Source organism: Carassius gibelio, chromosome B3 (assembly GCF_023724105.1).
Source record: "Carassius gibelio isolate Cgi1373 ecotype wild population from Czech Republic chromosome B3, carGib1.2-hapl.c, whole genome shotgun sequence".
NCBI lineage: Eukaryota > Metazoa > Chordata > Actinopteri > Cypriniformes > Cyprinidae > Carassius > Carassius gibelio.
Window position 1 is genome coordinate 27,320,982 of NC_068398.1, and position 27,308 is coordinate 27,348,289.

A 27,308-nucleotide genomic window follows, 5' to 3' on the forward strand; every position below is an offset into this window, starting at 1 on the left:
TTGTAAAAAAAAAAAAAAAAAAAAAATAGCCTATTGTTTTACATTTTAATTTCAAGTTCATGATAATCACTGTTTGTGGTGCATTGTTTAAAAAGATTAGTCGATTTATTGCTTGTGTTTTAAAAAAAAAATTTTTTTTTTAAATTTTACTACAGGTTTAGTGGCTTTTTTTTTCTTGAGCTTATGCAGTTTATACCTCTTTATCGTACGAATAGCCTACTAATAAGACAGAATATCACTCACCACAATACAATGATAGTAACATAATAATAATAGGCTAATAATAATAACAACAATTATAATAATTAGTGTTATAAGAATGATGTTTTGTTGTTGTTGTTTTTTTTTTTTTTTTTTTTGCATATGCGCTTAATAACGTTCTTCGAACATTAATTCAACCTGCGGATTGAATTGTGTTGTTTCATCCCAATACATCAAAACCAAGGGGAAAAAAACAAATTCTTAAAATTAACGTCTTTTTATTCATCTGATTTATTCAAATATTACACTTAAAAAAAGAGTTCATTAAAGCTTAGAGAATCAATCACACTCGCTCCACCAACTTTTTTTTATTTTTATATTTTTTTATTATTTCAACTATGAAAATAACGTACAATAAATAAATTTGAAATTTACTATTAAAGAATCTCAATAAATAAACTAGTTCTAAAATTATTCAACAGGGACAACGCCCGCCTTGGGAAGATTCCTAAAAGCAGTTCAACTACCCTTATGTCTGACACAATTCCTGAGATTCCAATGATTGAGTTTCACTGAAAAAGTCCGCAACCATTCATCTGTTAGTCGACATAAACTTAATTCCGAGAATCAAAAGGCAATAAAATACCTGAAACTTCGACAGGGGCCATCCCGATGTGTACTCAAAAAGATTACATCATCGTATTTTCAAAATAATGGACAATTTATTTCCTTTTAGGCATTGTTTCACGCCATTTTTTTCTTCACTTTTTAATATCTTATTATAGGAATGTTGTTGTCAAGATGCATTCATGACACTGTAATTAGATGGAGTTCGATTGTTCTTGTATGCGTTGAGTTGTCATAACAGTTCAGAACTGTAAATGTTGCAAATCTATAGTACAAAGGGTGCTCGTAAACAAGTCAAAATCTTCCTCGGAGAAATCAACTGGACTGTCCAGTGAGCTCTGCAAACTCGGCGATAAAGCATCCGAGATCTGTAGGCAGGAGTCTGTCGAAAAGAAATTCAGATCGGGTAGAGAGCTGGCATCCTGCGGCTCTGTGAACGAATGCTCTGGCCCAGCTGCTCGGCCCTCAGCCATTGTGCTGGGGTTATCTGCAGTAGGCGTTGGATACGGGGGGGAGTGAACCGCTGTGTCAGGAACAGATGCAGGCTCCGACGGGTTCGCCTGGCCCTCTTCAGGCGTGGGCTGGCTTTTGTCCGCACTGTTCGTGTAGGAGGCGGCTGTCGGGCACGTCTCGCTCTCGGAGGCTGCTGCAGAACCGGAGCCAGATACTTCCAACGATTGGCTCGAATACGGTGAAGCAGCTTCGGTTCCCTCCAGGAGCTCAAAACCGCCGGGCTCGCCTTCTTGCCCGTCCCGGTGGTGCGTAGTTTGTCTTTTGTGTTTCATGCGTCGATTCTGAAACCACACTTTGACTTGGCGCTCGGTTAGATCCAAAAGTGCTGCTATTTCAACGCGCCGGGGCCGACAGAGGTATTTGTTAAAGTGAAACTCCTTCTCCAGTTCAAGTAGCTGCGTGTTGGTGTATGCTGTCCTCAGCCTCCGTGAACCGCTGCCATTATCCAGTACACCTTGAACCTCTGCAAGAATCAAAACAGAAATAAGTCCCATACAAAAGGCGAAGTCATCGAAATTCATGTGAGAAATTGTCCAGATGACAATAAAATCCCCGTGCAGAACAACCATGTGGTTTGGGCTTGTCATGTAGCAGTGACTGCAATGGTTATGCATGTCTTGTGGTAACAGACCAGAGTGGTGTACAAGCGTTATTTCAGCAAGCCCCATATTTTGTTGAGTTCCACAGCTTCCACAATGTATACTGTTATCCAAAATGGCTCCCCAAGCCATGAAACGTGGTTCTGAATAAATATCGAGTCTCAGCTGACACATCAGTTAAGATTAAATCGTTATTATAGCTCAAGATCTACTATCTGCAGGATAGATGTGCACAGTTTTGTATATGTGCCAAGAAATGGGGGAGGGGATGCCTTTTTATCTTTTAAAGACATCTCTGGGACGGGGTTTAACATATATGTATATGTGTGTATATATATATATATATATATATATATATATATATATATATATATATATATATATATATATATATATATATATATATATATATATGCACAACAATCATGCATGCTTAATGATGCTTGAAATGTAGACATCAGATGATATTATACAATTATTCCTAAATATATGGAGCTCGAATGCTAGCCCATCCAAAGCAGGTTATGCCGTAGCTACATCACATTAAAAAGAATAGGACAGAACAAATTGAAAGAACAGTTGTTGTTTTTTGTTTTATTTAATTGCGTAAAAAATCCACGCATATGAAATCACACTGTAATAATTCTGTTTAGGCTGTAATAACAGGCCGTTAAATTTTATAGAGTTTCAGCTACATTGCCATCTATTCGACTCCCAAAACATTCTGGGGAAAATGTCCAAAATGCAGAACAAACGCGTTCACTGCTTTGATAAACGTACCTGTCGGGGACTCCAGTCCCAGGGTTGTGTAGCCGGAGGATGCCTGAGAAGGGGAGGCTGCTGCTGCAGAAGCAGTGGCTCCGGGCTTGGGGCACTTCTTCGAGGATTTTTTCTCTTTCATCCATGGAAACTCGTGGGCCAGGGGCGCGCCACCCGACAGCGGGGCCGGGCCTTGCTGGTGCTGCGTCGGCGGTGCTGTTTGTGTCCGGAGCTGGAGGCCATTGGAGGCAGTTCGCTTTTGGCTCCTCGGTCGCGCCTGGTTGCCTGTGCAGGGACTCAGACTAGGGATGGTGTGCTCGAAAGGAGGTGGAATTGCTGTCGAGTCCTTGATTGATGAAGTTTGAAATGACTCCAGGACAGCGGGGAAAGACGTCAGGCACTCTGCAAGGGAAGGCTGGCTGTTGATGAACCCAATCTCCCTCTCAAATTCAAAATTCATCGCTTCGCCTGGGCAAAAAGGGCGTCCAGCGACACCAGCATACGCAAAAAATAACATCCAAAAGGCCAGGATTTTTTTTCGTTCCTGCTATGACGGCATTTGCGGGCTTTAATAATTGTGTATATTGGTGATATTACTAGCGTATGGGGACCAGGGTCTACTAAACTGAAGACTATGGGCGAAATTGCAGCCAATTCCTGGTCACATGACTCATCTCAGCCAATCGTAATTCGGGGCCTGGTGGCAAAAGAAAGCAATATTTTTCTGAATTGATAAAATACAGCAGGGTATTATAATTCAGTTCTTATTGTAACACGGACGAAATAAAAAAAAAAAAAAAGGATCTCGTTTGCCATGTGTTCGGACAGTCTTGTTTTGTCGTGAGAGGTAGTGCAGGCCTCTTATGTTAGACAATAACAATCCAAATCCAGAACTACCGGTGATGTAATTCACAGGCCTTGCCTGATAAGTACATCCACAATATGGCTTCTTGCATATTTACAATCAGTGGTCATTAATCTTAAAACTTTTGACAAGTGTAACAGACAAGAGATGTATATAGGTAGGTGTAGAAATATTTGTTTTATCAAGCACATAAATAAGGATGTATAAGGGTGATGATGAGAGTGTCTGCCACATTTGCCGAATATGAGATTCAACTCCATTACGATACAAATACATTATTTTGGGGTTTACCTTTAAATGTTTTTTTTTTTTTTTTTTTTTTTTTTTTTTTTTAACACAGCCTCTGAAGAATTTCTGAAAACTGGGACCTTAAAGCGCGTAAGTTTGCACTAAATCTAGGTCAGAGAATTGTCAAATAATATTTTTTGTAAATATTCTGCTTAATTGTTAAAATGAAGGTGCAGGTGACACGCATTATACTGCACGAAAAATAGTTGTTAGCGGTGTGTGAAACATTTGTTGACTGTGACAACAACCAAAAGTTCATAGTGAGGTCGCGTTCAGAATAGAAATTGCTTATGTGTTTACTTGAATTTCTATTGCACCTTGGACGAAGAAAGCAACAATATAATGTTAGTTGATGAAAAACTAAGCAAAATTGGTTCCGTCAAAGTTTAAAACGAATGGGAAAAGGGGGTAGATATTTTTAGAGCAGGAGTAGAGAGGCAGCAAGGGTGATCAATCTTTTCGCCGGCAAAGCGCTTGACAGCAGCCACCCTCAAGAATTCGCCTTTTTCCTCTAAGATCACAACAAAGAAAACCCCCATTATCCCCTCGTAGATTTGTGGATTTTTTCCCCCAGAATTATTATTTTTTTTCTGCATCGGATACATTCTATTGGCGCGTCTCATCGATAGGATTAGAGAATAAACGGTGTCGGGGCCAACTATTCTGAATTTGACTACACAGTTTTTCGGATTTGCAGCCCGAGCTTCGTCTCGTCGTTTTTCTTGTCTAAAAGAACAGTGGGAACAGATAGGATGTAACTGTGTGTGGGTGTCTGGGAATTTTAAAGGAAATACAAAGTAAGCTGTAGGCCGTGGGGACTTCGGAAAGGGGTCAATCTTAAAGGCCCGCTTTACAGAACGGAGCTGGCTGCGAGGGACTGGGACGCACTGATAATCTCTCTTTTTATTTATTGTTTGAAGGTTTTTATGTTCCTTAGGCTACTCGGACAGTATAGCATAAAATAATGTCAAGTGATCCTTTTTTGGAACTGGATTTTTTCTTGTTTTTTTTCCCTGGAAAATAATAATAATATTCTGGGACGACTTGAATAGCTAATTATTTGCGTTAAACGCTTAAAGGGATTTAAATCATCCAAGGACAGCGGGTTTTAATTATTTTTTAAGATATATCCTATGTTGTATCTATCTATCTATCTATCTATCTATCTATCTATCTATCTATCTATCTATCTATCTATCTATCTATCTATCTATCCATCTATCTATCTAAAATGCATGTAAATGTATGAATACCTGAATGTTTGATACTGTGACTGTATATTTTCTGTGTATTAGGTTAAAATGCAAAATTGTCTTCTTTTGCCCTGTTTTATGATGATAGCTTTAATGTTTTTAGTTATATATTTAGACACATCTAGGTAGTATAAATATCTGTAACCTAAAAAAAAAAAAAAAAAAAAAACCGTTTAATCAAACACATGTTGAGGAAATCAGATGTAAACCCAACCTGCTAAACGCCGCGTTGGTGTAGTTAAAATTTTTGTGCATGTATGGAAATTATTTCATGATATCACCGTTGTTGTAGCTACTATTTGTTTTTTGTGTTCACGAGGTTCCGAATTTCTTTGTTTAGATTTGTCTAAAGCTTAGGCATGCTAAAAATCTAATTTGTTGTTAATAAATGAGCACAGACAGCAACGCAGCCCTTTCCCCCCTACAATATTCGATGATTAGACATCTATTTCCTGTATCTTTCTTCTTTAAACTTGAGATTATTTGTAATCATTTGTTTTAATTCTAAACCCAGCAAGAATAGTGTTCGACGATTGTATTGGACTCCCTCCACGTGACCATTGCAGGCGCGGCCTCCAGGGCTCTTTCACAGGCCTTGAGGAAGCCCTTCCCCCACCCCTTCAGTCTTTGCCTGTATAATCGTGTGAGTCTGCTTGGTAAACTAATGAACTTCTAGAGTGGAAATGAATAACATAACATTTTATTAAAGAATTGTTCAACAACCAACTCTTAACAAGGAAATAAAAGTAGTTACAAAGGACAAATGAAGTTCTCAAAATGTTTCGCTAGTATTTCGTCTAAATCTCGACTATGCGGGAACGGTTTGATTCCGTTCTTGCGCCCCCTGTACAAGTCAAGACATTATTTATACAAGGGTAACATAAACCTACATATCTCTAAAATACAAGAACTAAAAATTAATTTGTTACAATGACAAGAACACAGCGTCTTTTTATAACAGGTAGATACTAAAAAAGTACATTTTATCGATATAAATACATGGGGATAAATAATACAAAAAAGAAAGTATTTAAACTGGCTATAACAAATAAATATATATTTATGAATGTTCACTTGAACACACTTAGCGAAAGACGCTGATTGAAGGTCTTTCGATTCAAAATAAGATTTACTTTTCTTCCTCAGCCATTAAATGTAAACTCTAAGTGCAACAATGATGCCCAGACGAGAGCGCATTAGGCGTAAACAAAGACGTCTGCGCGCTAGCTTGGTTTCCCGGACATGCATTTTTTTGTTCAAATATACCCTGTTTCCACGTTAAGTCAAGACATGAGAAAATATGGGCCTTTCATATTAGTTTGGACTAATGTAGGCGAACCCAAAGATTGGGAAAGATAAAGAACTTGGGAAGGAGTGTAAGGGAGAGGGAAAGGGAAAGGGAGGGAGGGTGCAGCGAGTTGAGAAGGAGGGAATTAACTTTAATTTACTAGTATTCTCAACTCTTCTTTTTTACCCTGTGTCAAAGCCATAACAAAACTCGACTGACTTCTCATTAATAGTGATAGGTAGCATAGTGTAAAACGGTCTTAAAAGAGATGATGAATAATTTGATCACCGTGTCTTGCTAAAGACGAGGTGCCAGTCTGTTGCTGTTTTGGGAACAAGTTAATAAAAAAATCGACTGGTTTTCTTTGAGACGTTTTAAAAAAAGAGGTATGTGAAATAAGGGTGGTGGACGAAAACAATCCAGTGGTTTTCTTGCACCAGTAAGTTTGAAAGTAAGCTATATCGTACCGCCCTCCGAAGTGTGAGGAATGCAGCGATAATGCTGAAGGAGTACACAAACATTTAGGATGATGTAATGAGGTCATACAGCTAGACAGTCTATTCCTTGGCATAAACTAGCCACTGTTCATGAAGTGTGCCATTTTAAAGGGGTATTTAGACCTATGGATACTAAATTCAGGTATGTTCACATATGAATGGAAGGACAACATTGACACAAACCGGTGCTCTAGTCATGGCAAGAAACCACTGGATCATCTTTTTCAACCCCATTGCATCGCCCCATGGGTTAGTCTGTTTCGTCTTGTCTTCCTTGACTTTTTTTTTTCTTCGTTTTCATTTTTTTTTTGTCCAAACCTGCTACAGATGAGTCAACTTGGGTGCTTCTTGGATTCTACCCTGAGAAGGATGGTGCGCAGACAGATCCGTATATGTCGGATGTGGGTCACACGGTCCATGGTGCTGGTTTGCTGGCATCTGCGTGGCACCGTTGTAGTCCATGCTTGCCGACTGGTGGTGTGGTAGGTGATTGAGGCCGTATATAGAAGGCCCAGTGGCAGGCATGGCATCAACATAGCTACCTCCCACATACACAGGGCTACCCTGCATGTTTGGTGTCCCATAGGTGCCACTGTTACCCTGTAGCCCATGTGGGTCATAATCCGGTGCAGTGTTTCCATACTTCTGTTGGGGGGGGCAACCTTTCATTGGGTTCTGATAGGCTGTTGACATGGCGTATGCATTTTGATGCGGCTTGTTAAAAGATGGTGGGGAGGGAGCATCATAACTGCCCATTGAGTGCATAGAGTTCATGAAACCAGCTGAGGACTGCATTGGGAGAGGTGGGCTTCCTGTGGGGGACGGCCCCCCTGAGGACGAGCCGATGCCTTTCGCCTTTTGATCCTTCTTGTACTTCATCCGCCTGTTCTGGAACCAAATCTTGATCTGCCGCTCGCTAAGGTTGAGCAGGTTGGCCATCTCCACGCGCCTCGGCCGGCACAGGTATCGGTTGAAGTGAAACTCCTTCTCGAGCTCCACCAGCTGAGCGCTGGTGTAAGCAGTGCGTGCTCTCTTGGAAGCTGCAGAACCCGGAGGGCTTTTCTCACCACCGCTGCTCTCCGCTGGGGTGAGAATGAAATAAAACATAATTACTCCACACGGAAATTGAATGCATCGTTCCCACTAATAAAGCTGGCCATGAAAAACTTATCCCCCTGATATTGGTTGTCAACACTTCATAACTTTGGCATTTATTAAGAGACGCATGCCCTAACGTTGACCTTGTGTATGTAAATCACATTACAACTAAAGCCCAGGGCCAGATTCATACCGTGCACTAGGCAACGGTGTGTTTGCTACATGGTTTGTCTTTTGAATGGTTTACAGGAAGGATTAAGACGATAGAAACCTCTACATGCAGCTTCAGAGGCTTGCGGGATAAACCTTCTGTTATCTGGACATGATTATTATGTATGACAAGTGATGTGACATAGCTGTTATCTAAAATCTGAACAATAATCATTGTGTACTGATTTTTTTTTTCATCTTCTGACGATTTAATAGTCAGAAATATTCAGTGTGTCATCACATAATCATCACAATTCTGAGACTTATTTTGGTTGTTCAATACACTGAAATAGACTGGCCTGTCCCCTTGTTAAACATCCAATCGCTAAAAATACTGAAAACATTTTAAATGAGCATGGTCTGATTTAGTCCCACCCCTAATGTATCCCATTTCAAGCTAATAATGTTGGCCAACATTTGTCTCGGTCAAGAAGGGTGAGAAGTGGAGAGAACAGAACAGAAGAAAAGAGAAGAGGGGGTTTGGCAAACACACCGTTAGCTGAGCTTGCACTAGGGGAGCTGTTTTTTTGCTTGGTGTTCTGACGTGACTCCTTCATCCAAGGAAAGATTTGCTTCGTAAGAGCTGGGTTTGGGGCCAGAGAGGACGACTTGGATGATGATTTGGCTGTGCCCCCACTGCCGGCACCACCACCGCTGCTGCCGCCTGGCTGCTGGGTGGCATTTGAGGCAGCAACGTTTACAGCGTTCTGAGGAGGGGAAACCTGGGGGGGTGGGTGATGTTCAGGTGGCAGACTGGGCCGCATGCAGCTGCCATTAAGCTCTTTCGTCTTGGCATGCTGAGGCTGTGGGGGTGCGCTGGTGCCGAGCGACTGTAGGGAGCATGCAGACCTTTGGTAGTCACCCTCAAGATGCGCTGAGTTCTGGAAGGCGGGTGCTGGGGCATCATAACCAAAACCGTTTGCCCCCTGGTACGAGTATCCTCCGAAAAGTGTCGAGTTGTCGTAGTAGGTCGTTTTCTGCATTTCCAAAAATCGAGTTACCGGCTACCAGGGTCCTGAAGACCTTCTGGAAGAACATTGGCACTAGATGTCACGTGACGGTCTCTTTCCAATGGCCTCTTGGAAGCTGACCTGAAAGGTTATAAGAGGCACATAATAAGAGGGGCACGAGGTAAATCCATCTTACTGCACTGAAAGACGCCATGACATGAATAGCATGTTCCCACAACGCAGCCTGCAGATGCTCTCTCTCTCTCCCTCTCTTTTTCTCCCCCACTTTCTCTCTTGTGCACATCATAACAAACCACACATAAGGGCTCGAACTGGAAGACTACATTTAATCAAAATTGTTTCATTACATTTTTGTTTCTACTGAATGTTATTTAAATTGAACATTTTAATACAGATCTATCATGCTTCTGTCCCTGAAATAAATGCTTTGTGTTGTGGTCGTTGTTCTTTCTGATGTGCAAGAATAAATAAATAAATAAATATTAATAAATTCTCTCCTATTATAAGAATGTTGATGTTAGAAATCACTGGCTGATATGTGTTATTGGTAGATAATTGCTGACACTAGGGCATCATTCTGAGCTTCTGATGTTGTGTAAAAACATTTCAGATATACATTTTTTTTTTTTTTTTTTGCAAATAAAACAGGACTGAATACACAATAAAACACAGCACAGCGTTATTAAAAGAAAAAAAAATGACAGTACAGGCGAGCTCCGCGGACATATGAGAGCTCTTGCTTCTGACACAAAGGCCGTCTTTGGAGGGCTTTCTCCAGTTACAAACCAACGTATTTGGGCAACATTAAAACCTGACAAACCGGCATTGTGTTTCTTTAACTTTGTTGCTGGCCTTTATGAACGCATAGGGAAAGCTTCCCCGGAAGCTTCGGTCTGTGTTATTCATAATGGTCGCTGGACCGAAATAGACAAATCCAGCCCTTTAAAAAGCTCAAGACCTCGCAGCTTGGCTCTGGGGTTGCTGAGAGGACCGGGCGAGAACGATCACTCAAACACTTACAGGCACCTGGCATTTATTCTCACTCACTCGCCTGGGCAGTAAATGTTTTTAAAAAGACTAAGGGGAAGCCAATAGATTACGTAAGATGTTTTAGGAGGACTACTGTGGCTTTGGTTTTATCAGATACTTGCAAGTTCACTTCACAGTGGCTAAAACATTTTTTGTAATTATGTCGTGTCCTTCCTCTATAGCTGTAAATTGCATGCTTGAGCTGGGAATTTAAAATTAGTTATGTGTATAATACCATGTATTATGATACATATATTTACTAGAATGACGGGAAGACTAAATTGGTATTTTAAGGCTGTGTTATATTTCGATGGAAACCATACACATGCATGAAAAAATGTAACGAGGGCATGTTTTACATAAACTCTGTTTAGAGTATTGTGCTTGTTTATTAATTAAATTATTTGCTTTCGTTGCGAAAATCAAATGCCAAAAAAAGAAAAGAAAAAATATTAATTTGGTCAAATAAAGAATAATACTGGTTTATACGTATGTCTATCTATCTATCTATCTATCTATCTATCTATCTATCTATCTATCTATCTATCTATCTATCTATCTATCATCTATCAATAATAGCAGTAAAGTGTTCCACAAAATAGCATATGTGGTCTTGAAATATTATCAGAATTAATCATCCTGACATTAAATTGTTCTAAAACAATATGTGTATTTTCTTCTTATGTTTGTTTAAAAACAAAAGGAAAAGCATTTGAAAGCTGCCATAACATTTTGAACCAACATTATTAGCTCCATGGATCATAAATACATTATTGTAGAAGCTCAACTCGTTAAGAAAAAAATCCTTTGTTAATATTGGTGAATTAATCTTTCTTTTCTGATTATAAAATGCCCTTCTCTGCCTTAAATATTTGTAATCCTACAAATAATATTCTATTATTTCGAAATTAATCTGTAAATATCGAGGAGAGGTTTGTGTTTCTGTTGTATAAAGCGCAAATACGAGCTACAGCTTTTGGACATCGACTCAGTCTCAACACGTCACAAATGTCGGTCATTTATCTTCGAAGAGGACGCCCGGAATCCTAATCATTTACTCTAAGGAATTGTTCAGGGGAGAGGAAGGGGAGAGGAAGAGGGGGATATAAAAACAGGCATAATAGATATGAAATCATATCGCAGTTCCATTAAATGGAACACGTAATGTCTTGGCCTTCTTGTTACGGTAACACAATAACCAACTTTTCTGTAGATCCAACCCTAACACAATTACGGAGTCGAGAGCGGACGTAGTAGGAGCACGACCAACCCAAACGTCAACAAAAACAACATAACATTGCTTGGGCGCATCTTTGCTATTCGAAAAGAAGTTACCCGATATTTCTTTAAATTTCTAAAATATAGCTTACATATAACCCCCCAAAAAATAAAGTAAAATTTTCGATTAGAAACACCCACAGTCTTTGCATTAGGAAAGAATAGGCCTTGAACGTGCAAATTCAATATCAAATGAAAACACACCATGGTGCCAATCGAAGCATTTGCTAAAATCGTTAAAATCATTTGAATATTTAATACCGACATTTAACCACTGCAATTTTTCATTATATATATATATATATATATATATAATTATTTTATTTTTTTTGCTCACGTAAAAACACCTACTCAGTTTTAAAAAAATGAAACGCACGCATTTCTACCAAAGCCATATATGAAAACAAACATCCCCCAAAAATGATTTCCTTTGTTAAGGTAGGACTAGAAAACACAATCTTGTGTGCATTTATTCAGAGCTAACGGAAAGAAAGCTCCAGCTCCAACGGAGGCTAAAAGCATTGTGAACTCTTCTTGAACCGCGTTTGGAGTCATACGGTCATAAATCACTAGGACACACATACCGCCATTCACAAACTGATAGCCTATTTCAGACCAGCTTACCTTAGCCTCTGACGAGAGACGCTCGGGTAGGCATCATATTTTCCACATTCGGCCTCGCTGCAATCAATAAAAAAGCCCAAAGCTCATAACAGTTTCGATATTCCAGCCAGACAGCGCGCGTCAAACGCCGGGTATCTCGAGCACGGCTGCCCCGCGCCAGAGTGCGGGCGCTGCTGGACGATTCCCCTCGGCTCGCGAAAGGGGGAGACGGTCTAGCATGAAAGATCTGAGGTATGCGAGGGGGGCTGCAAATGGACAGGCAGCGCTGCTCCTGGCCGCCCTGTCGACTGGTACGCCCTGCTCGCAGATAACAATGGCCTCAGATTTCGCCTTCAATCTCCCCTCGCCTTTTCCTCACGGCGCAAAATTGAACATCATAATCCGAGGTGGGCTCCCGGTTCGCCGTGACATCTCCCCGTCTCATGTCGGGGCCCGGGGTCTGCTGGTATTATTTGCTTGTCTTTGCTAGGTTATTGTATATAGTCAACACCAGGCCTTCCCAGCTATTGGAAATAACGGAGCAGGCTGGATGTGAGAGGCGCAAGCGTTAATCCCCATCAAACAGCGTCACCAGTGAAAACTTATGCTAATTGCAGGCGCTTGGGACAAGATAAGGGTCTATAACGGAAGCTGAAGAGTTATTTTTTCCGAGTCTCTTTCACTTGTGTGATTCAACTCTCTAGTAACATTGTTTAATAGGCAACTATAGCAAAGAAAACCCATTTCTCTCTCCCTCTCTTACTCTACCGGTGTATATTAAATTACCAGGAAGTACGTTTTCAACGCAGGCTTGCCTCTAGCTTGAGGCAGAAACAACATTATATCTGTATTGTTAATATTTCATCACATCCCTGCCAACACACCCAACTAGTATAATAACTTATGCGCAAAATATAAAACCAAATGAGGTGGGGGGTTTAAGAACAAGAGAGCAGACAACAGGCGGACTTGAGACCCGAGGGACGGGTGTGAAAACAAATCACCAAAAAGAAAAAAAAGAAAGATTTTTTTAAAAAATATTAAGAAGCTCTGTCGAGTCCTGGTCACACAAGTTCTGCGAGTATCATGGATGGCGCGTGCACGTTAAAGAAAATAGACGAGAGAGTTTCTTCTGTTTTTACTGTAGGCTACTAAAAGGACAAAAAATATCAACATATCCTTTAAGGGTGGAGGACAGAATGGAAAAACGCGAAAAGGAAACGAGGAAGAAAGCCTGCGCGGGAGCAAAATGGAAAAGAAAGAAAAAGAAAAAAGAAGAAAAAACACCACGAAGGTGTTCAAGAGATATTGCTACTCCTCTCCTTAAGCCAAACACCACGTCTCCCTCTCTCTCTTACTCTCCCTCTCTATTTTTATTATTCAGGACACTACCCCCGTCGTTTATGGCTACGTAAGATTTATGACTTCCACCATACACAGGCAGCTGTAAACAGGCAACTTTAAAAAGATGCATTTCTTCTAGGTGCTTGAATAGAGAGCATCACCAACGGTGTGGGAGGAAGGCACAAGGCAAAAATGTAGGTGTCTGCAACTTTTTACTAAACGGCATTGTTCCTTATTTTGCAACCTTGGCTAAAAGGATCCAATGGGGAGCCACTTAAAAGGGCACTAATTAACTAACACGTGGGCTGAGGCAACGAAATGCAGAAAACACAATTTCTACTCTTCCATTTCGCCATCTTTCAGCTGTGATATAAACATTAACAAACTGTTATTTTCAGACAGTTGGACGAATGTTACAGTTCGGATTATGGCATGCTGGTTTTCGTGGATTGGAAATCATATTGGTAATTTTCAAAAAGGACAACATTTTGAGCTGCGCGGTGATGGATGTTACATTTATCTTTATTTTCCAATGGAATAGCAAAAAAAAAAAAAAAAAAAAACGCTGCCTTGGTACACTATTTCCATGGATGTGCATCTCGAGAAACCATAAACAAAACTACACTTCTGGACAATCTGTCATACTTCACGTGGATCCCTGGATACTCCTTTTTGAAATTAAAATGAATGAGTTCGAGTTCTAAACGTCTAATGTATGTCTGTGTTGAAACAGGACATTAAAGAAGTATTCAAATTGTATTTATTTAACAGAATAGGTTTTACGCAGCTGTATGGAGTATTTTATTTTATATGAAAAGAAAAAAAGTTTTCGCGTTTGCATTGTCAATTACAATTAGTAATGCATGAACAATTTAAAGAGTATATGGTGTTATGTTTATACAACATTGGTTTTAACCTTTTTTTTTTTTGCCATTAATGGATATTATTTATTTATTGTTTCAGCCCCTGAAATTAATATATGACATACAACAACACAACAAATAGCTCTAGTAGCCTTTTGACAAAACAATTAATGAGCTGCTGTTAATGTTGTTGTTTGGATGTTTATTTACATGGCAAAAACGTGTTGTGAATGGTATTTTAGCGTGGGAATTATTGTGAGCTGCGAGTCACCATTTGCTTGGCAATTATTTAAGGTGTCAAAAGATTTTTTCAAAGACTCTGCAAATAAATGTTATGCATGAGCAGCCCCAAAAATGAAAAAAGTACGCAATCACCATCCAAATCACTATACTGCTATACCACTGCAATGCAGATTTCATAGACTGCATCAGTTAAGCATTAACCGTTTTTTTTTTTTTTTCTTTTTTTTTCTAATTGCAAAATTCTTTGTATACATTTCAAAAACAATGTGGATGTAGCACACACGATGCGCATCTATAAATACACCCTATTGCACAGGGGCCAGTAATTTTTTTATGAAATTTGTTCCCCCAGTATGCAAAGGTATAATTGCCATCAAAAATTCGGTTCATTATATGCAATCAATCATGCATTTGTATGGAACTGTTACATGCTATTGCAAATTCTGATGTTGCGTTGCATTAAAATGTCTTTGAAATTAAAACATTTTAATAAAGGATGTGAATTTTTACATTTGTTTTATTAATTGAATCAATTGAAGAATTTATATTCAGATTTCATAATAATAATACTAGTGATTAGAAAATATCGAAATTGAAAAAAAGAAAATAGTCTCTTCCCTAAACACATGACCAAAGGGTATAAATCACTGTCAAGTGCAAAAAAAGATTGAATCACTTACCGAGATATTGTCCTTTATCACTTCTAGATTTTATGCAGGGATACAACTTCTTGATAACGAGAAGGAACTGTAAGTAGAGGAACAGAAAAGGGAGAGATGCAATCAAAACGGGGTCGCCAAAAATCCAATAGAGAACATCAGACCTCATGTAGAGAAACTGACCTCGAAGACAATTTGATGGCTGGCCACTGTTGACCGACATGTTAACCTTAAATTATGTTCGGAAATACAGAGAGAAATTCGAGGCCAACGAAAATATTTACGCTGTATCCCTAAGTCCCTACTTCTATTGATTTTCAACATGTATTGAATTAAGTATGATATTTCTAATAATTTAAAACAGAACCTTTGGCCTTCCTAACGGATTAACTGACAGCAGGAAGGGTCATTTGAAAATCCAACCCATGCAAGCGCTCTTATTCAAACACTATAAAAATACAGATGTATAAATGAATAAACACATAATACTGAAAATCAGCAGTTAAACTGCATTTCTTCGTCAGTGTCTAACAGCATAACAAGCTCTCCTGGCTTTGTGAAAATGAATGGCCTACTTTTCTGTTCTGCAATATTTAATCATTTATAGTTACATAGCATCCCCAGACAATCAAAAAAAAAAAAAAAAAAAAAAAAAAAAAAACCTGATGAACAGATAATGGCATAACAACGACAACAACAACAATAATAACAATAATAGCCCAATAATAGCAATAGTAGTTATAATAATAATAATAACATTACACGTTTTTAAAAAACAATCGTCATATAAATCCTACAAATTATGAAACATGTTGAAAATGATTAAATATGACATGCAACAACGCTCGGAGACCATTGAGAAAATCATGAAGCGCGAGCCCCACCATTCTGGTATAAAATCCGCCCATAAACTTGATAAACACAGTCCTTAATCCAAACGGGTGCCCTGGAGGACCGAAAATGGATATATACAGTAGGCGATGGTCTAAACAGAAATGGAATGAAATGGCCTTGCTGGTCTGCATAGCAGCGCTTATTAAAAGTGGAATAAAAACGTTGGACGGTTTCGTTCGCCGGCTCATGACAGCTACCCCAAACACATAAATCAAAACGAGGATTCCCCCGACCTCCCCGACTCTGCGGCCTACAGCGCTATAAAGTTATTTATTGCATCCCCGCACTTACGCACGCCGTTGGCTCGATTCCATTCCCAGAACCCGGGCCCGTTTCTACCGATGTCCGGGTATTTTTGGGTCGATTCGTCCCCGGTAACACGCCAGCGACCCGCAGCCTTGCTGGACTAACCTAAAGTTACCTATAAAGTGAAGGGTGCTCGTGCCCCAGCAAGCAGGAACGCTGCTGCTCTCAGAACAAAGGGAGGAGGCAGCTCCCAGCCAGAAGAGCTGATGAGCCAATTTTTTGTGAGGGAAATGGAAGCGAAAGCAACCAGAGAGCAACGAAAGCTTAGCCGAACCAGAACCAGTCTCTCCTCTATTACATGGAAAGCGTTTCAGTAGCGTATAATTATTGTTCAGGCTAACGAAGAGTCGGAAGGAAACAACAACCGGATTCACGTGCGCTCATTACTGCAGGCTTTGCAACAAAGGGCTCCTGCATCATTTATATGAATGCATATTAAGTGGATGCACGGGCAGTGGGAGATTGTGTTCGTTTTGTCAGACCATTTCAATATAGTTAAGCTACTTTTGCATTGCATGGTTCACACTGTGAACTCATTTACACTCTTGTCTGCTCAGTTACAAACCAGTTACATTTTCAACTTTATTAGCCCTCTCACCCGCGGATATTGCATAACCTCTCTGCATGATCGTAGCCATCTGTAATATAGTTCTTCGTTTCAAAAACATGCATGCAACACGTAAGTACGTCCATGGGAGAGAGAGAAAACACGCTAAACTAAAAGAGGCGCGCGGCTCGGCTTTGACAGATTGGCACTGTGTTTGCAGCTTGACCTTTCCGCGGAGGAGCGATAACTCACCAGATTAATGATCAATCAGAGGTACTTTGGAATCCCCTTGTAATGTCTTATATTTATGCATTAATCTCCCGTCCTGTACACATCCACAGGCTCTGGAGAAGCACGTATGGCACCTTCTGGAAGTCAGCTCAAAGCCGACCTCATCCCATTAGTTTTGTAATTTACCAGGCGGTTGTGAACTGGCGAGTTAGTAGTGACTGGGCGATACCTCAAAGGCCCTCTTCCCTGTTCCAAAATAATGCCCTGAGTCCTTTGTTCACGTGACACGCATTCGTCAGAGCGTCTTTTTAAAGTCTCTTGTCTAATAGATCCAAAAAAAAGAAAACATAGATTTTCCTTTAGAATCCGTCATTAGTGACTTCTACCTAGTTTTTCTTGAGTGCCACCCAGCAAAAAACACTGACATCGCCTCCCATCACAGAAATGGTGAGCTTTCATCAAGTCCGTTCGTTGGATTCCAGTGCTTTGAGAAGTAATGAGCTCGAACGCTTAGCATACCCAAATGCCGAGAGAGCAGGCTGTTTTAAGCAGGGAGCGGCTAGCTATGTCTTCTTTTCTCTTGCAGTCTGGCGGATGACATCCAACTTTCAACACCACAAACTTCAGTGTGAGGCCGCTGGATATACGTTAGGCCTTCTGTGGCCAATCTTTGAACGATTAAAGGCGTTTCTGCTCTCTCAGGCTGAGTGAATGGGCAGGGGGCTTGGTTTCTGACACCCACGCATATAGCATCAATTTAAGGTTTCTGGTTCCCTTTCTGACCTGTGTGCAATGGTCACAACAAAGACCCGCACCGGGAGTAACTTTTTCCTTATATGTGAATTAATCTTTATTTATTGTTTAGGAGTGGGGTCAGGGTGGTTTTCTTTGTGTAAATGTTATGTTTGTATTACTTAACCGGTCTTAAGCTTAACCTTGATTAAGATATCGTCCAAGTGGACTGGTAAGGCTAACTGAACGAAACTAAAAACTCGAAGAGTAGCCTATGTATTACTGCGCAACGCCCTGTAACCCTCCTTGCTCTAATACTCATTCAGATGGTCTTATATCAAAAGTGAAACTTTTTGACCACAAAGTTAATTTTTAAGCACCATCTGTGCATAGGGTGGATAATGTTTAACTTTTTTTGAATGAAGACACTGACTGAGGAAGAGACAGGGTCTTTGGGTCAACCAAGGCCCATGCCCCCAGGGTCCCCAAAACTGCCAACTTCACAAATCTGACAAATGAGCAGCGAAAATAAAATTGCACCCTGTTAGAAGAGAAAGAGTTGCATTTGGATCCTATTTTAACTTTAAGAGTAAAAGATAAGTTAAATCAGTAGTTAAATGGTCGCCGTTTAAATACGCGCTTAAGTAAGGCTACATAACTCCACACACCATTGCAGCATTGGTACCCATGAAAATCACAGACTGTTATAATTATTACAGCAATAAACTATTCAGACTGGGAGAAAAATAAAGTATATATATATATAGCTTTATGACCTAGTTCACATTCGCACTGTACTTTAAATTGCTCTCTCTCTAACTAGCCCTCTTTCTGTACTGTCAGTGATTTATGATAAAATCAATTAAATTATATCCACTTAGACTTTTGTGGTTTTATTCAGACCTGTACACTAGCTCACGGAAACCGCTGGTCACAATTTCTGTTTTGGGCAAACGACCACCAAGACAACAACAAAACCAAAAGTACTACTTAGTGAAGAGATTTTTCAAAATGTGTCAAAGCGCGCAGATTTACTCAGAGGGATGTTTTATGAGCTTGTAGTACCTTTTGGCGCATATGTCTGCAAGTGACAGTGTAGTTTTCACTTGTTTGATGTCAAACATTTGTGTCAGAACCTTTAAGTGATTTATAGTCAAAGTTTGTTGACATTTAATCATATTATTTCTTTTGTCCCTATAATATAATATTATTTTTTCCGTCTTCTTTCATTAAAAAGGACAAATAATATAATATTTATACTAGACGAAAGAGTTTTAGGCAAGATATATTTTTAAATGATTAATTTTTATAGTCTCCTAAATCAATCATAACCACATTACCTCATTCATATATATATATATATTAAATTTGTATTTATTTATGTATTTAATTTCTTTTTTTTTTAATTCCACGTTTTTATACGACCAAAGAGAGATCTTATGTTTCAATATAGCCGTCTACCTTGAGGCCACATTTGAATTATTAGACGCTCCTATATAACCTTATTTGACAGCTTGCGCCTACTGTAGGTTTTATGGACACCAATCGTGTTATATGCAGTTAAACTGCAAAATAATAACAAGTCAAAATGGCCATAAGACCATTTTGGGATACCTGTTGCGCGTTCAGTAGAGAGCAAAGCAAAGGTCGAATTTAGAAGCTGTTAGTAGAATAAGCAATCCTCCGTTAAGGTCATAAATCTGTCTTCTTTTTACACTTTCAGGCCTCTGTGCGAATCTCCACGCTTTTCCAATCAGTGAGCATTTGAGATATTATGCTAACTAACGAGGAAACTTAGGAGGTATAACGTAGATAAAATTAAAGTTAAAAGAAAAAAAGAAAGAAAAAACAGAACTAAACTAACAGGCTAATAAAAGAAAAGCAGTGAGGTATGTGGGGAATGAGCCAACTTGTAGCCCTCATCGGTTACCAGTTTAAAGCAAGTGTCTTCGGTTGTTTGAAAACAAAGAAAAAAGTTTTCGAAGTCGGGCACACCCAAGGATGACTCTGGGTCACACAACGGATAATTAATGACTTGTCGGCAGAAGAGCTCGGGACACAAGGAAGAGTCCAGGCATGCGGTATCATTCGAAGCTTGCAAATCTTACCTGACATCCAGCATTCTTCCCGATCTCTGCGCCGAATATGGGTCTTTGTTTTTGGAATATTTACGCAAAACGACGGAGCCGATTGACTGCCGTGCAAGGATTGTTTTATAGGTGTATATAAATGGTTGCTCGATGCGAGAAGGTAATGTTTTATAGCTTCCTTATCGATTTAAACGTTTTCATAAAACAAAATGAGGCTACTTTGTGGATCAAAACGTTCATAGGCGAGCTGGGAACTGTTAATGCGCGCGCACTCCACTTAGGCGTCCACAAGCTCCAATACTCCGGGAGCTCGTTGTTCCTTCAGCCGAACCCCAGGCTCTGAGTCTTGGCGTGTAACTGCTCTGGAGCACCACTCACCAGCAGGCGAAAGAATCCACCTCTAGCCTCAAGCTGTCTGCTCGCCTCTCGCTGCTTGCGCGGAGCAGGGTAGATTGACACGGTGAACTAGTGAACCAGTGGACTGACAGGACACACAGGGTGGAGAAGCCAACGGGGTTCGTTTGTCCAATAGGGGACTGCACGGCTACGGGGCCAACACATGGGCCATATGGTTACTGCAACCTGCAGGCTTCGGCAAGGGCGAACACGGTCAACCTCATTCCGATAATTGTTCCCTTCCCTGTCGACATCCAACACGTTTCTTGTCTCCTTTTTTCATTTTAAGGGAATGATGCCAAATTCCAATAAATAGCTAAAGCGCGTTGCTGGCGCTTTCTCGAGTTTACAAATATAATCTTGCGCAGTCTTTTTAAATGGTAGCTTCAGTCGGTTTTGTGTTGATAGCTTTGCCCTAATGCATGTTGCCTGCTTTCACTAGCCTTACACTGCAAACCTTCAAGTCACTGCACTTGGAGTTCGTTCTTCGAGGCTTTTGTGTGCTAGGTTGTACACTACCCACGCAGAGATAGCAGAAAACAACAGGCGCGTGCGCTTACACACACCAAGCAGACATAGACGGAAGTTCAATTATAACTTGTTTAAAAGTGTGATGATAGTATCCATGCTATTCTTAGCCACTGCATAAAAAGCCAGACTCTGGCTGAACATTTCCGGCTGAATTCTCTTATCGCGCTCCCCCATGCTCCTCAAATGGATGGAAATCCAGCATGTAGCCTCTGGATAGCGTTGCTCTGCTCATTTTTCATGTGCTTTCAATCGTTGCTCGGTGTAGACCGTTATGAATTAGAGAGAGGTTTGATATTGATTTATTTCCAAACGGGTAATTATTCGTGCATTAGGAGACAGGGGAAACACCTGGAAAACTCACCTAAGCTAACATGAAATAAATTGTAGCTACACACAACTGCTACTGCTTGCCTAATAAAATGACGAATCCAATGAAAGACAAAGGGGCTACAAGATTCCGTATGGAACCAAAGACATGATTGCATTAGGCCACCATGCTAAGTGAAAGATGAGTATTTGCTATGATTGTTGTCCGATTGTTTAGTGATGGCGAAAACACAACTATGAGCGTTTAGTGGTTTTACTGCATAACATTCCACAGAAAAATGTGTGCTTTATCTAAGTTAGCCATGCCGAGATCTTTTGATTATTATTCTCTTTCTCATTATTATTTTTATTATTATTATTATACAACTGAGTTGTCTTGCGTTTATGTCTGCTCTGTCAAATGTGGGAATGTTTGCTTTAAATTAGTCAAAATGATAGAAGGTTGAAGATTCAATTGCGAAACGGCAGTTTAGTTTATACATCGCTCCATCTTGTTAGTGTACATTTAGATGCAATAAGAGGACAATATGGCCGACATCCAATCCAAAGCCTAAGGAAACTTGCTAGTGGTGAAATAACGGAATACAGTCTGGCAAAAAGAAAAAAGGCCAAGAAGGATCTCCAGTCATATATACAGGTCTATCCATTACAAAAAATTATCTAAACGGAAAATAAATTGATGTACAATTATCTGGGTTTGCTCTCTTTATGGGCATTTAAATAGTTTTACTCCACGATTTTAATGCTGATTATACTTACATTACTCGTAATTTGTACGACTCGCATGCTAAAGATTTTAAACGTTACAGTTATACATTTAATATTTTATTTATTTATTTAATTATTTAATAAATAAAAGGTTTCTGTTGCATAAATGTTATTTTGTTTCACTAACTTTTGTGATAAATCTAATTGTATAACTACACATGAACAATAGGCTATATTTTTTTTTCTGCATAGATATAGGGACTCTTAATGTCTATCCAAACTGACTGGCATTTTGAATCATTTATTCAACCTCGGCTGTCACTAAACTCGTGAAATCAGATATGAGATCCGCCTGGCGAGTCCCTGCACGAAAAAATGTCCCATCTTTTCGCCCCCTGCGCATCCTCTAAAATGAGCTCGGATATTGTTTTTGACACAGCGCCCGGCAACAAGGAGCGCTGCTGGAATTATACATTTTGAACGAGCTCGCCATGCCGTTGTGCCCATTAATATTTGATAGGAGCCAAGGAGTAATTCTAATTCTGCTACACAGAGGTTTGTATTACCCAGGTGGAGAGGATGTGAATAAAACAATGGCAATGCTTTAGAGCAAAAGGTTGTTGTTGTTGATTTTATTATTATTATTATTATTATCCCAGCTGCTCATTTATTGCTGTTATCGGTAACAATAACACTTATAGTTTTGTTGTGACCTTTTACCCACAGATTACAATAAGTGCATGTTTTTATGTTTGTGTGAATAAAATAATAAAGATCGATTAACTTCTTTGTTTGTGGTCGTCTTCTGTATGTGCATTGCACAATTACTGCCATCACTACGAAATAACATTAACACGTCACGAGCAAGATTTACTACAGGTAAAGTCGCTCACTTGACAAGCCTCCTCCTCGTGCGCAGATAAGGGGGGAATCCAGTTCAAATAGCATGCCAGCCAATGAGGCAGATTTCTGTGATATTATTTTTAGTTTTCACAGTATTGAAATCACTTGTAAGAGGGAAAAGAAGGGTTGTAACAATGGAAAGGCTAACAAAGCCTTTGGTACTCAATCAAATCAGAAAACATTACTCTTAAATCTTACAATATTTTGTGTCCCAAAAAAAAAAAAAAAAAAAAAAAAAGGATTTTCAGGAGAAAAAAAAAAGATTTTCTTTGTGTCTGAAAGGCTAGTCCGTGACCCTCTTTTAGCTTAAAGGCAATTCAAGCTCTGTCAGTGTTCTAGTTAAGAATAAACTAAAGCAGTAGCTGCCCCTTTCTGCTCAGTAAGTGCTCCAATTAGGTTTTTACACCATGAAGAAAAACAGCTGCAGTCCAGGTATGAGACCCCTGGCTATGGGTTTCCTGGCGGGCGCGGACACTTTTATGAGATTTACAAGGCGACGAGGCGTTCCCGTTTTGCCAAATTTAAACAAATCTTCCCTTAATTGGTAATTGCATATTCAGTAACTCAAGACCTGCAGCTACTTAGCCTTCATATTAGTCGCTGATCAATTGTCGTAAATCGTTCGCGATAATCAACTTGTGGGGTTAAAGATGAAGGGAGAGGGCGAAAGCGAAGGGTTCGCGGGCCGTTTTCAAAACACAGAGGCGGCGAGCATAAACGATAATCCGGGGTATCTCTTCCTCGTTCCCGCACATAGCGTCGCTCGCCCATCATTTTCAAAGAGAAATGATTTATCGCGAAGACGGCTATAAACAACACAACTCCCTCACAAATACACAATGGCAGCCCCGCTGCCGCTGACACACATATCACTATAAATCAAGAGAAGTAGCTGGCTGAAAAGACGGTACAGAGAGTGAGAGAGAGAGGGGGACATGCAGAGGAAGGAAGAAAGATGGTTTACCAGGGACGGTGAAGAAAAGAAGAGTAACACGCTGCTTTTCAAAATATATATACATGATATGAATAGAGAGCATGGTGTAATGCTATGACATGTCGCATCACTCCTGTTGGCAGCTGAATTTAAACGATGGAATGGGTTTGTGATACATACATGCATGATGACAAGGGATGGCGAGGATGAGTATTTCTGGACGATATTTACCACAACACCACAAAACGGCAAATAAATGCAAGGAGCCGGGTAAGCCTGGAACGGTGGCGGCGGTCGAAGTGGCGTTCCCCGTTTCCTCGTATACTCACAAGCTTCACACGGTGAGACGCTCCCCCGTCCAAATTTGTTTTATTGCAGCCTCTGCGAGGGTCTCTGCCTGTGCTTTTTTTCGCTCCGCTATAGGGCTTGTTTTTAAAAGGACAGTTGAATTTCACGTCAGACACTAGGAGACCATGTCTGCGATATTCCTGACGAATACATATCTATTCTGCAACCACTGCATTAATTATTTAATGAATCACGTGACCAGGAGGGGGATGGGGGCACCATGGCTTGCACGCTCGCGGGATTACTATGACCCAACACTCCACCGCTACACTACATGCTCTTCTGTCCTTTTTATTCGTAAAATGAAAATCTTCATACTATTCAGGACAAAGGTAAAGACAAAAGTTTGTTATGGCACGAGCGGATGTGGTAAATGGTAACCTATATTGTATGCATAGATAATTATAATGGGTTCATTTACGTGCAAGTTTTCTGTCTTTTATACGCCTAAGTATTTTTATTACAGACATTTTTTTTTAATTAAGCAATTTTTTTAACGTAGGCCTATATTAGTTGCGTATTCAGTCATGTTCCTGTGAAATAGCTAACATCTGTAATCAGCGTTTCATATTTAACTTAGTTTTTATTACTTTGCTATCATTTTCAAGCCAAAATATTGTCTTAATATTATATTGATTTCTTGTTTGATTTACTTGCAACATTACTTTGAATATACATTAAATAATGATAAATAAAAAATAGACTCTCTCTCTCTGTGTGTGTGTGAAGAAATTCTTACGATAACAAGCACTCTGATGAATGGCTGTTGGCATTACAACTGATATCACATACCCAATTTTCATCACTGATTCTTTGCCAGCTTATTTAACACTACAACCACGCGTTTATGACATTTTATCGAAATTAAGTCAGTTTAACTGTTTGAATGTTTCTAATGCAGAGAGCATTTTTGTAACAAGTTGGTAGAGTTGTAGATGTTTGATTTAGCCCAAATGTATCTATATCCAGGTATCAAGCTGTTATTCTTATTATTTTGTATTATTATTATTATTATTATTAATATTGTTATTAATATTTTCTGGAGTTCTTAGGCTGTGCAAAGACAGGTAGCATGCGACAGATAAAGGGGAGAAGATCTCTTTTGGAGACCCTGCCGCGAGACCTAAGCAACAATAGTAGGATGCCCTTCTGCACAGCACTGAGGAAAAACGGAAACAATAGACCTGGGGCTGAGTCAAAAGAAACGGAGCACTACAGAGACTTTGAAGGTCAAACAATAGGCTGACTTGCTGTTGTTCTTCGAAGAAGTCTAGCAAAGAATCTGAACTGTCTTTTCCCAAATTAATTTCAGTCAAAACAGCTCGAAGGAACGAATAAGACGCGCGAGTAAAGTGAGGCCAGCATCGCAGCAGTTTTTATCATGCAATTAGACTTTTGGCCAAAGAATGTAAATGCAATAAAGATAAGCTTTATGTGCAATTGAACCTCTGCAATTTTCTTTGCAAAAGTGTTGTTCAGGCCATGCATTTTCTCATTTGGTAGTTGTGGCTGGGCTGTGTTAATACAAACAAATGCATATGATGTATTTGTATTTGAACTATGTGTGAATTATATCAATGTTAACATTAAGCATTAAAGTCTATCAAGATTAGAGCATGTATGATTGTGACTCTGTTAACTGCTTTGTACGAATACAATTCAATTGTATGATTCCCATGGATAAGGATTGCACGTATGCTTTTAAAATACGTGAAATAATAAATCACGATATATATATATATATTTTTTTTTTTTCAAAAAAAAAATTATAAAGGTCTGTATTTTTTAGTTATGCTCAAACCAGAAATTTAAAAAGTACCCAATAATAAAAATCATTTGAAAGTACAATGCGATTGTTGTTGTTTTTTTCCATGCATGTCTTTAAATTGTTTTAGGAAAATGGGAATAGAGTTAAAAGCCGTATTTCAAATAGTGGCCAAATCATCTGCAAAGTTAAAACGAAATAACAAACATCTAGAAACCGAATCTTTAAAATAACCGTCGAAAATAGGTTTGGATTTATATTAAAATTACTGGGATAGGGATTATATTAAAATTTTATTTACATTAAAATTATTTAAGTATATTAATATATTCTATGTATTCCCCAGATTTTTACAATGCAAGTAATAAATCCATTGATATTTCTTTAATAGTTGTAATTTACTAAAAGTGCATCAGCAAGATCAACAGTATAAACATTATTATTATTATTATTATTATTATTATTATTATTATTATTATTATTATTATTGGAGAAGAGAGAGTTCAGATTATAAAGGGGGAAAAAAATCAGTCAATGAATTTCCCAGATTTTTACATGCGCTTAAGTAAACAGAAGGTTTGGCTAAAGGCTAGGTTTATACAGAGCGGCGGAGATTGATTTACGGCACTGAGCATACCCTCTTTTATTGGGGACTGTAAATCTGTCAAAAGCGGCAGAAGGCGTAGTGCCTTTTTAAAAAATTATATTCTTTGATAGTGAGACTCGCAGGACAGCTGCTTGTTGAGGTAAACCCAAGTGTCAGGTTCGTTTGTCGTGAAACTGCAATGGGAAAGGATTTAGATTAGCCCAAATATTGTTTAAAATGTAGCGTCTTAAATTATTATTATTATTATTATTATTATTAGCAATAACAATCATTTTAATTCAAAATAATAATATTTCCACGTGCTATCAGCGAACCGTATCATTTTGATCTGCATCAGGAATAACTGCAGCGTGCCTGAACTGTTAGTTTGCAAATTAAATGAGAAGTCACGTTTTCAGAAGCCAAGAGTAACAAATAAAGCACCTGAATATTCCTCTTTAGTGAGCTCACTCATTACTCTTCGCTATCTCAGGAAATAATGGAATCTGTATCGCAGCAACCATTCAGTTAGTTAAATATTAATATCGAATGAAGAGGAGCCCGGCTGGAGAGATACGGAGAGTTAAAGAAATAAATGCAAGCCTAATCTGCATTTTTTTTTCAAAACAAGAGATTAAACATATTTACTAAACGGTTGTAGTAGACCAAGTGTAGATAGAGATCGGTTATAGTACAGTAATATTGATGAAATAGTAGATTAGTTATGCAGCAGAAAAGGGAGGGGTTGCTTTTTGGTACCAATGTTAACAATGGTGATTTGCCTTACTTAATATGTGTCTCTTTAAAATGCACACAAACACA

At 39.2% G+C, this 27,308-nt stretch overlaps 2 protein-coding genes across 9 annotated transcripts in view; both read right to left on the minus strand.

Annotated features, from left to right (window-relative positions):
* Positions 1–470: 470 nt before the first annotated feature.
* hoxb2a (homeobox B2a) lies at positions 471–5,652 on the minus strand. The gene is made up of 2 exons (XM_052550151.1): positions 2,721–5,652; positions 471–1,804 (listed from the first exon to the last, which is right to left on the minus strand). Exons 1-2 carry the CDS (start codon positions 3,214–3,216, stop codon positions 1,071–1,073), a joined length of 1,230 nt encoding a protein of 409 aa, XP_052406111.1. The 5' UTR covers positions 3,217–5,652; the 3' UTR covers positions 471–1,070.
* A 137-nt stretch (positions 5,653–5,789) lies between these two features.
* The window catches only part of hoxb3a (homeobox B3a), a 51,710-nt gene continuing 30,191 nt past the window's right edge, over positions 5,790–27,308 (minus strand). For 3 of the 8 annotated variants that reach the window (XM_052550143.1, XM_052550144.1, XM_052550142.1), the window contains exons 3-5: positions 15,210–15,276; positions 8,692–9,289; positions 5,790–7,972 (exon numbers count right to left, since the gene is read on the minus strand). In XM_052550143.1, coding sequence (XP_052406103.1) covers positions 7,212–7,972; positions 8,692–9,181 — 1,251 coding nt within the window. In that variant the 5' untranslated portion in view covers positions 9,182–9,289; positions 15,210–15,276 and the 3' untranslated portion in view covers positions 5,790–7,211. Of the gene's footprint in view, positions 7,973–8,691; positions 9,290–12,100; positions 14,327–15,209; positions 15,277–16,373; positions 16,626–17,187; positions 17,799–20,366; positions 20,901–24,116; positions 24,262–27,308 lie in introns of those variants that run through there. The other 5 variants (XM_052550145.1, XM_052550146.1, XM_052550148.1 and 2 more) reach the window with 5 other exon arrangements.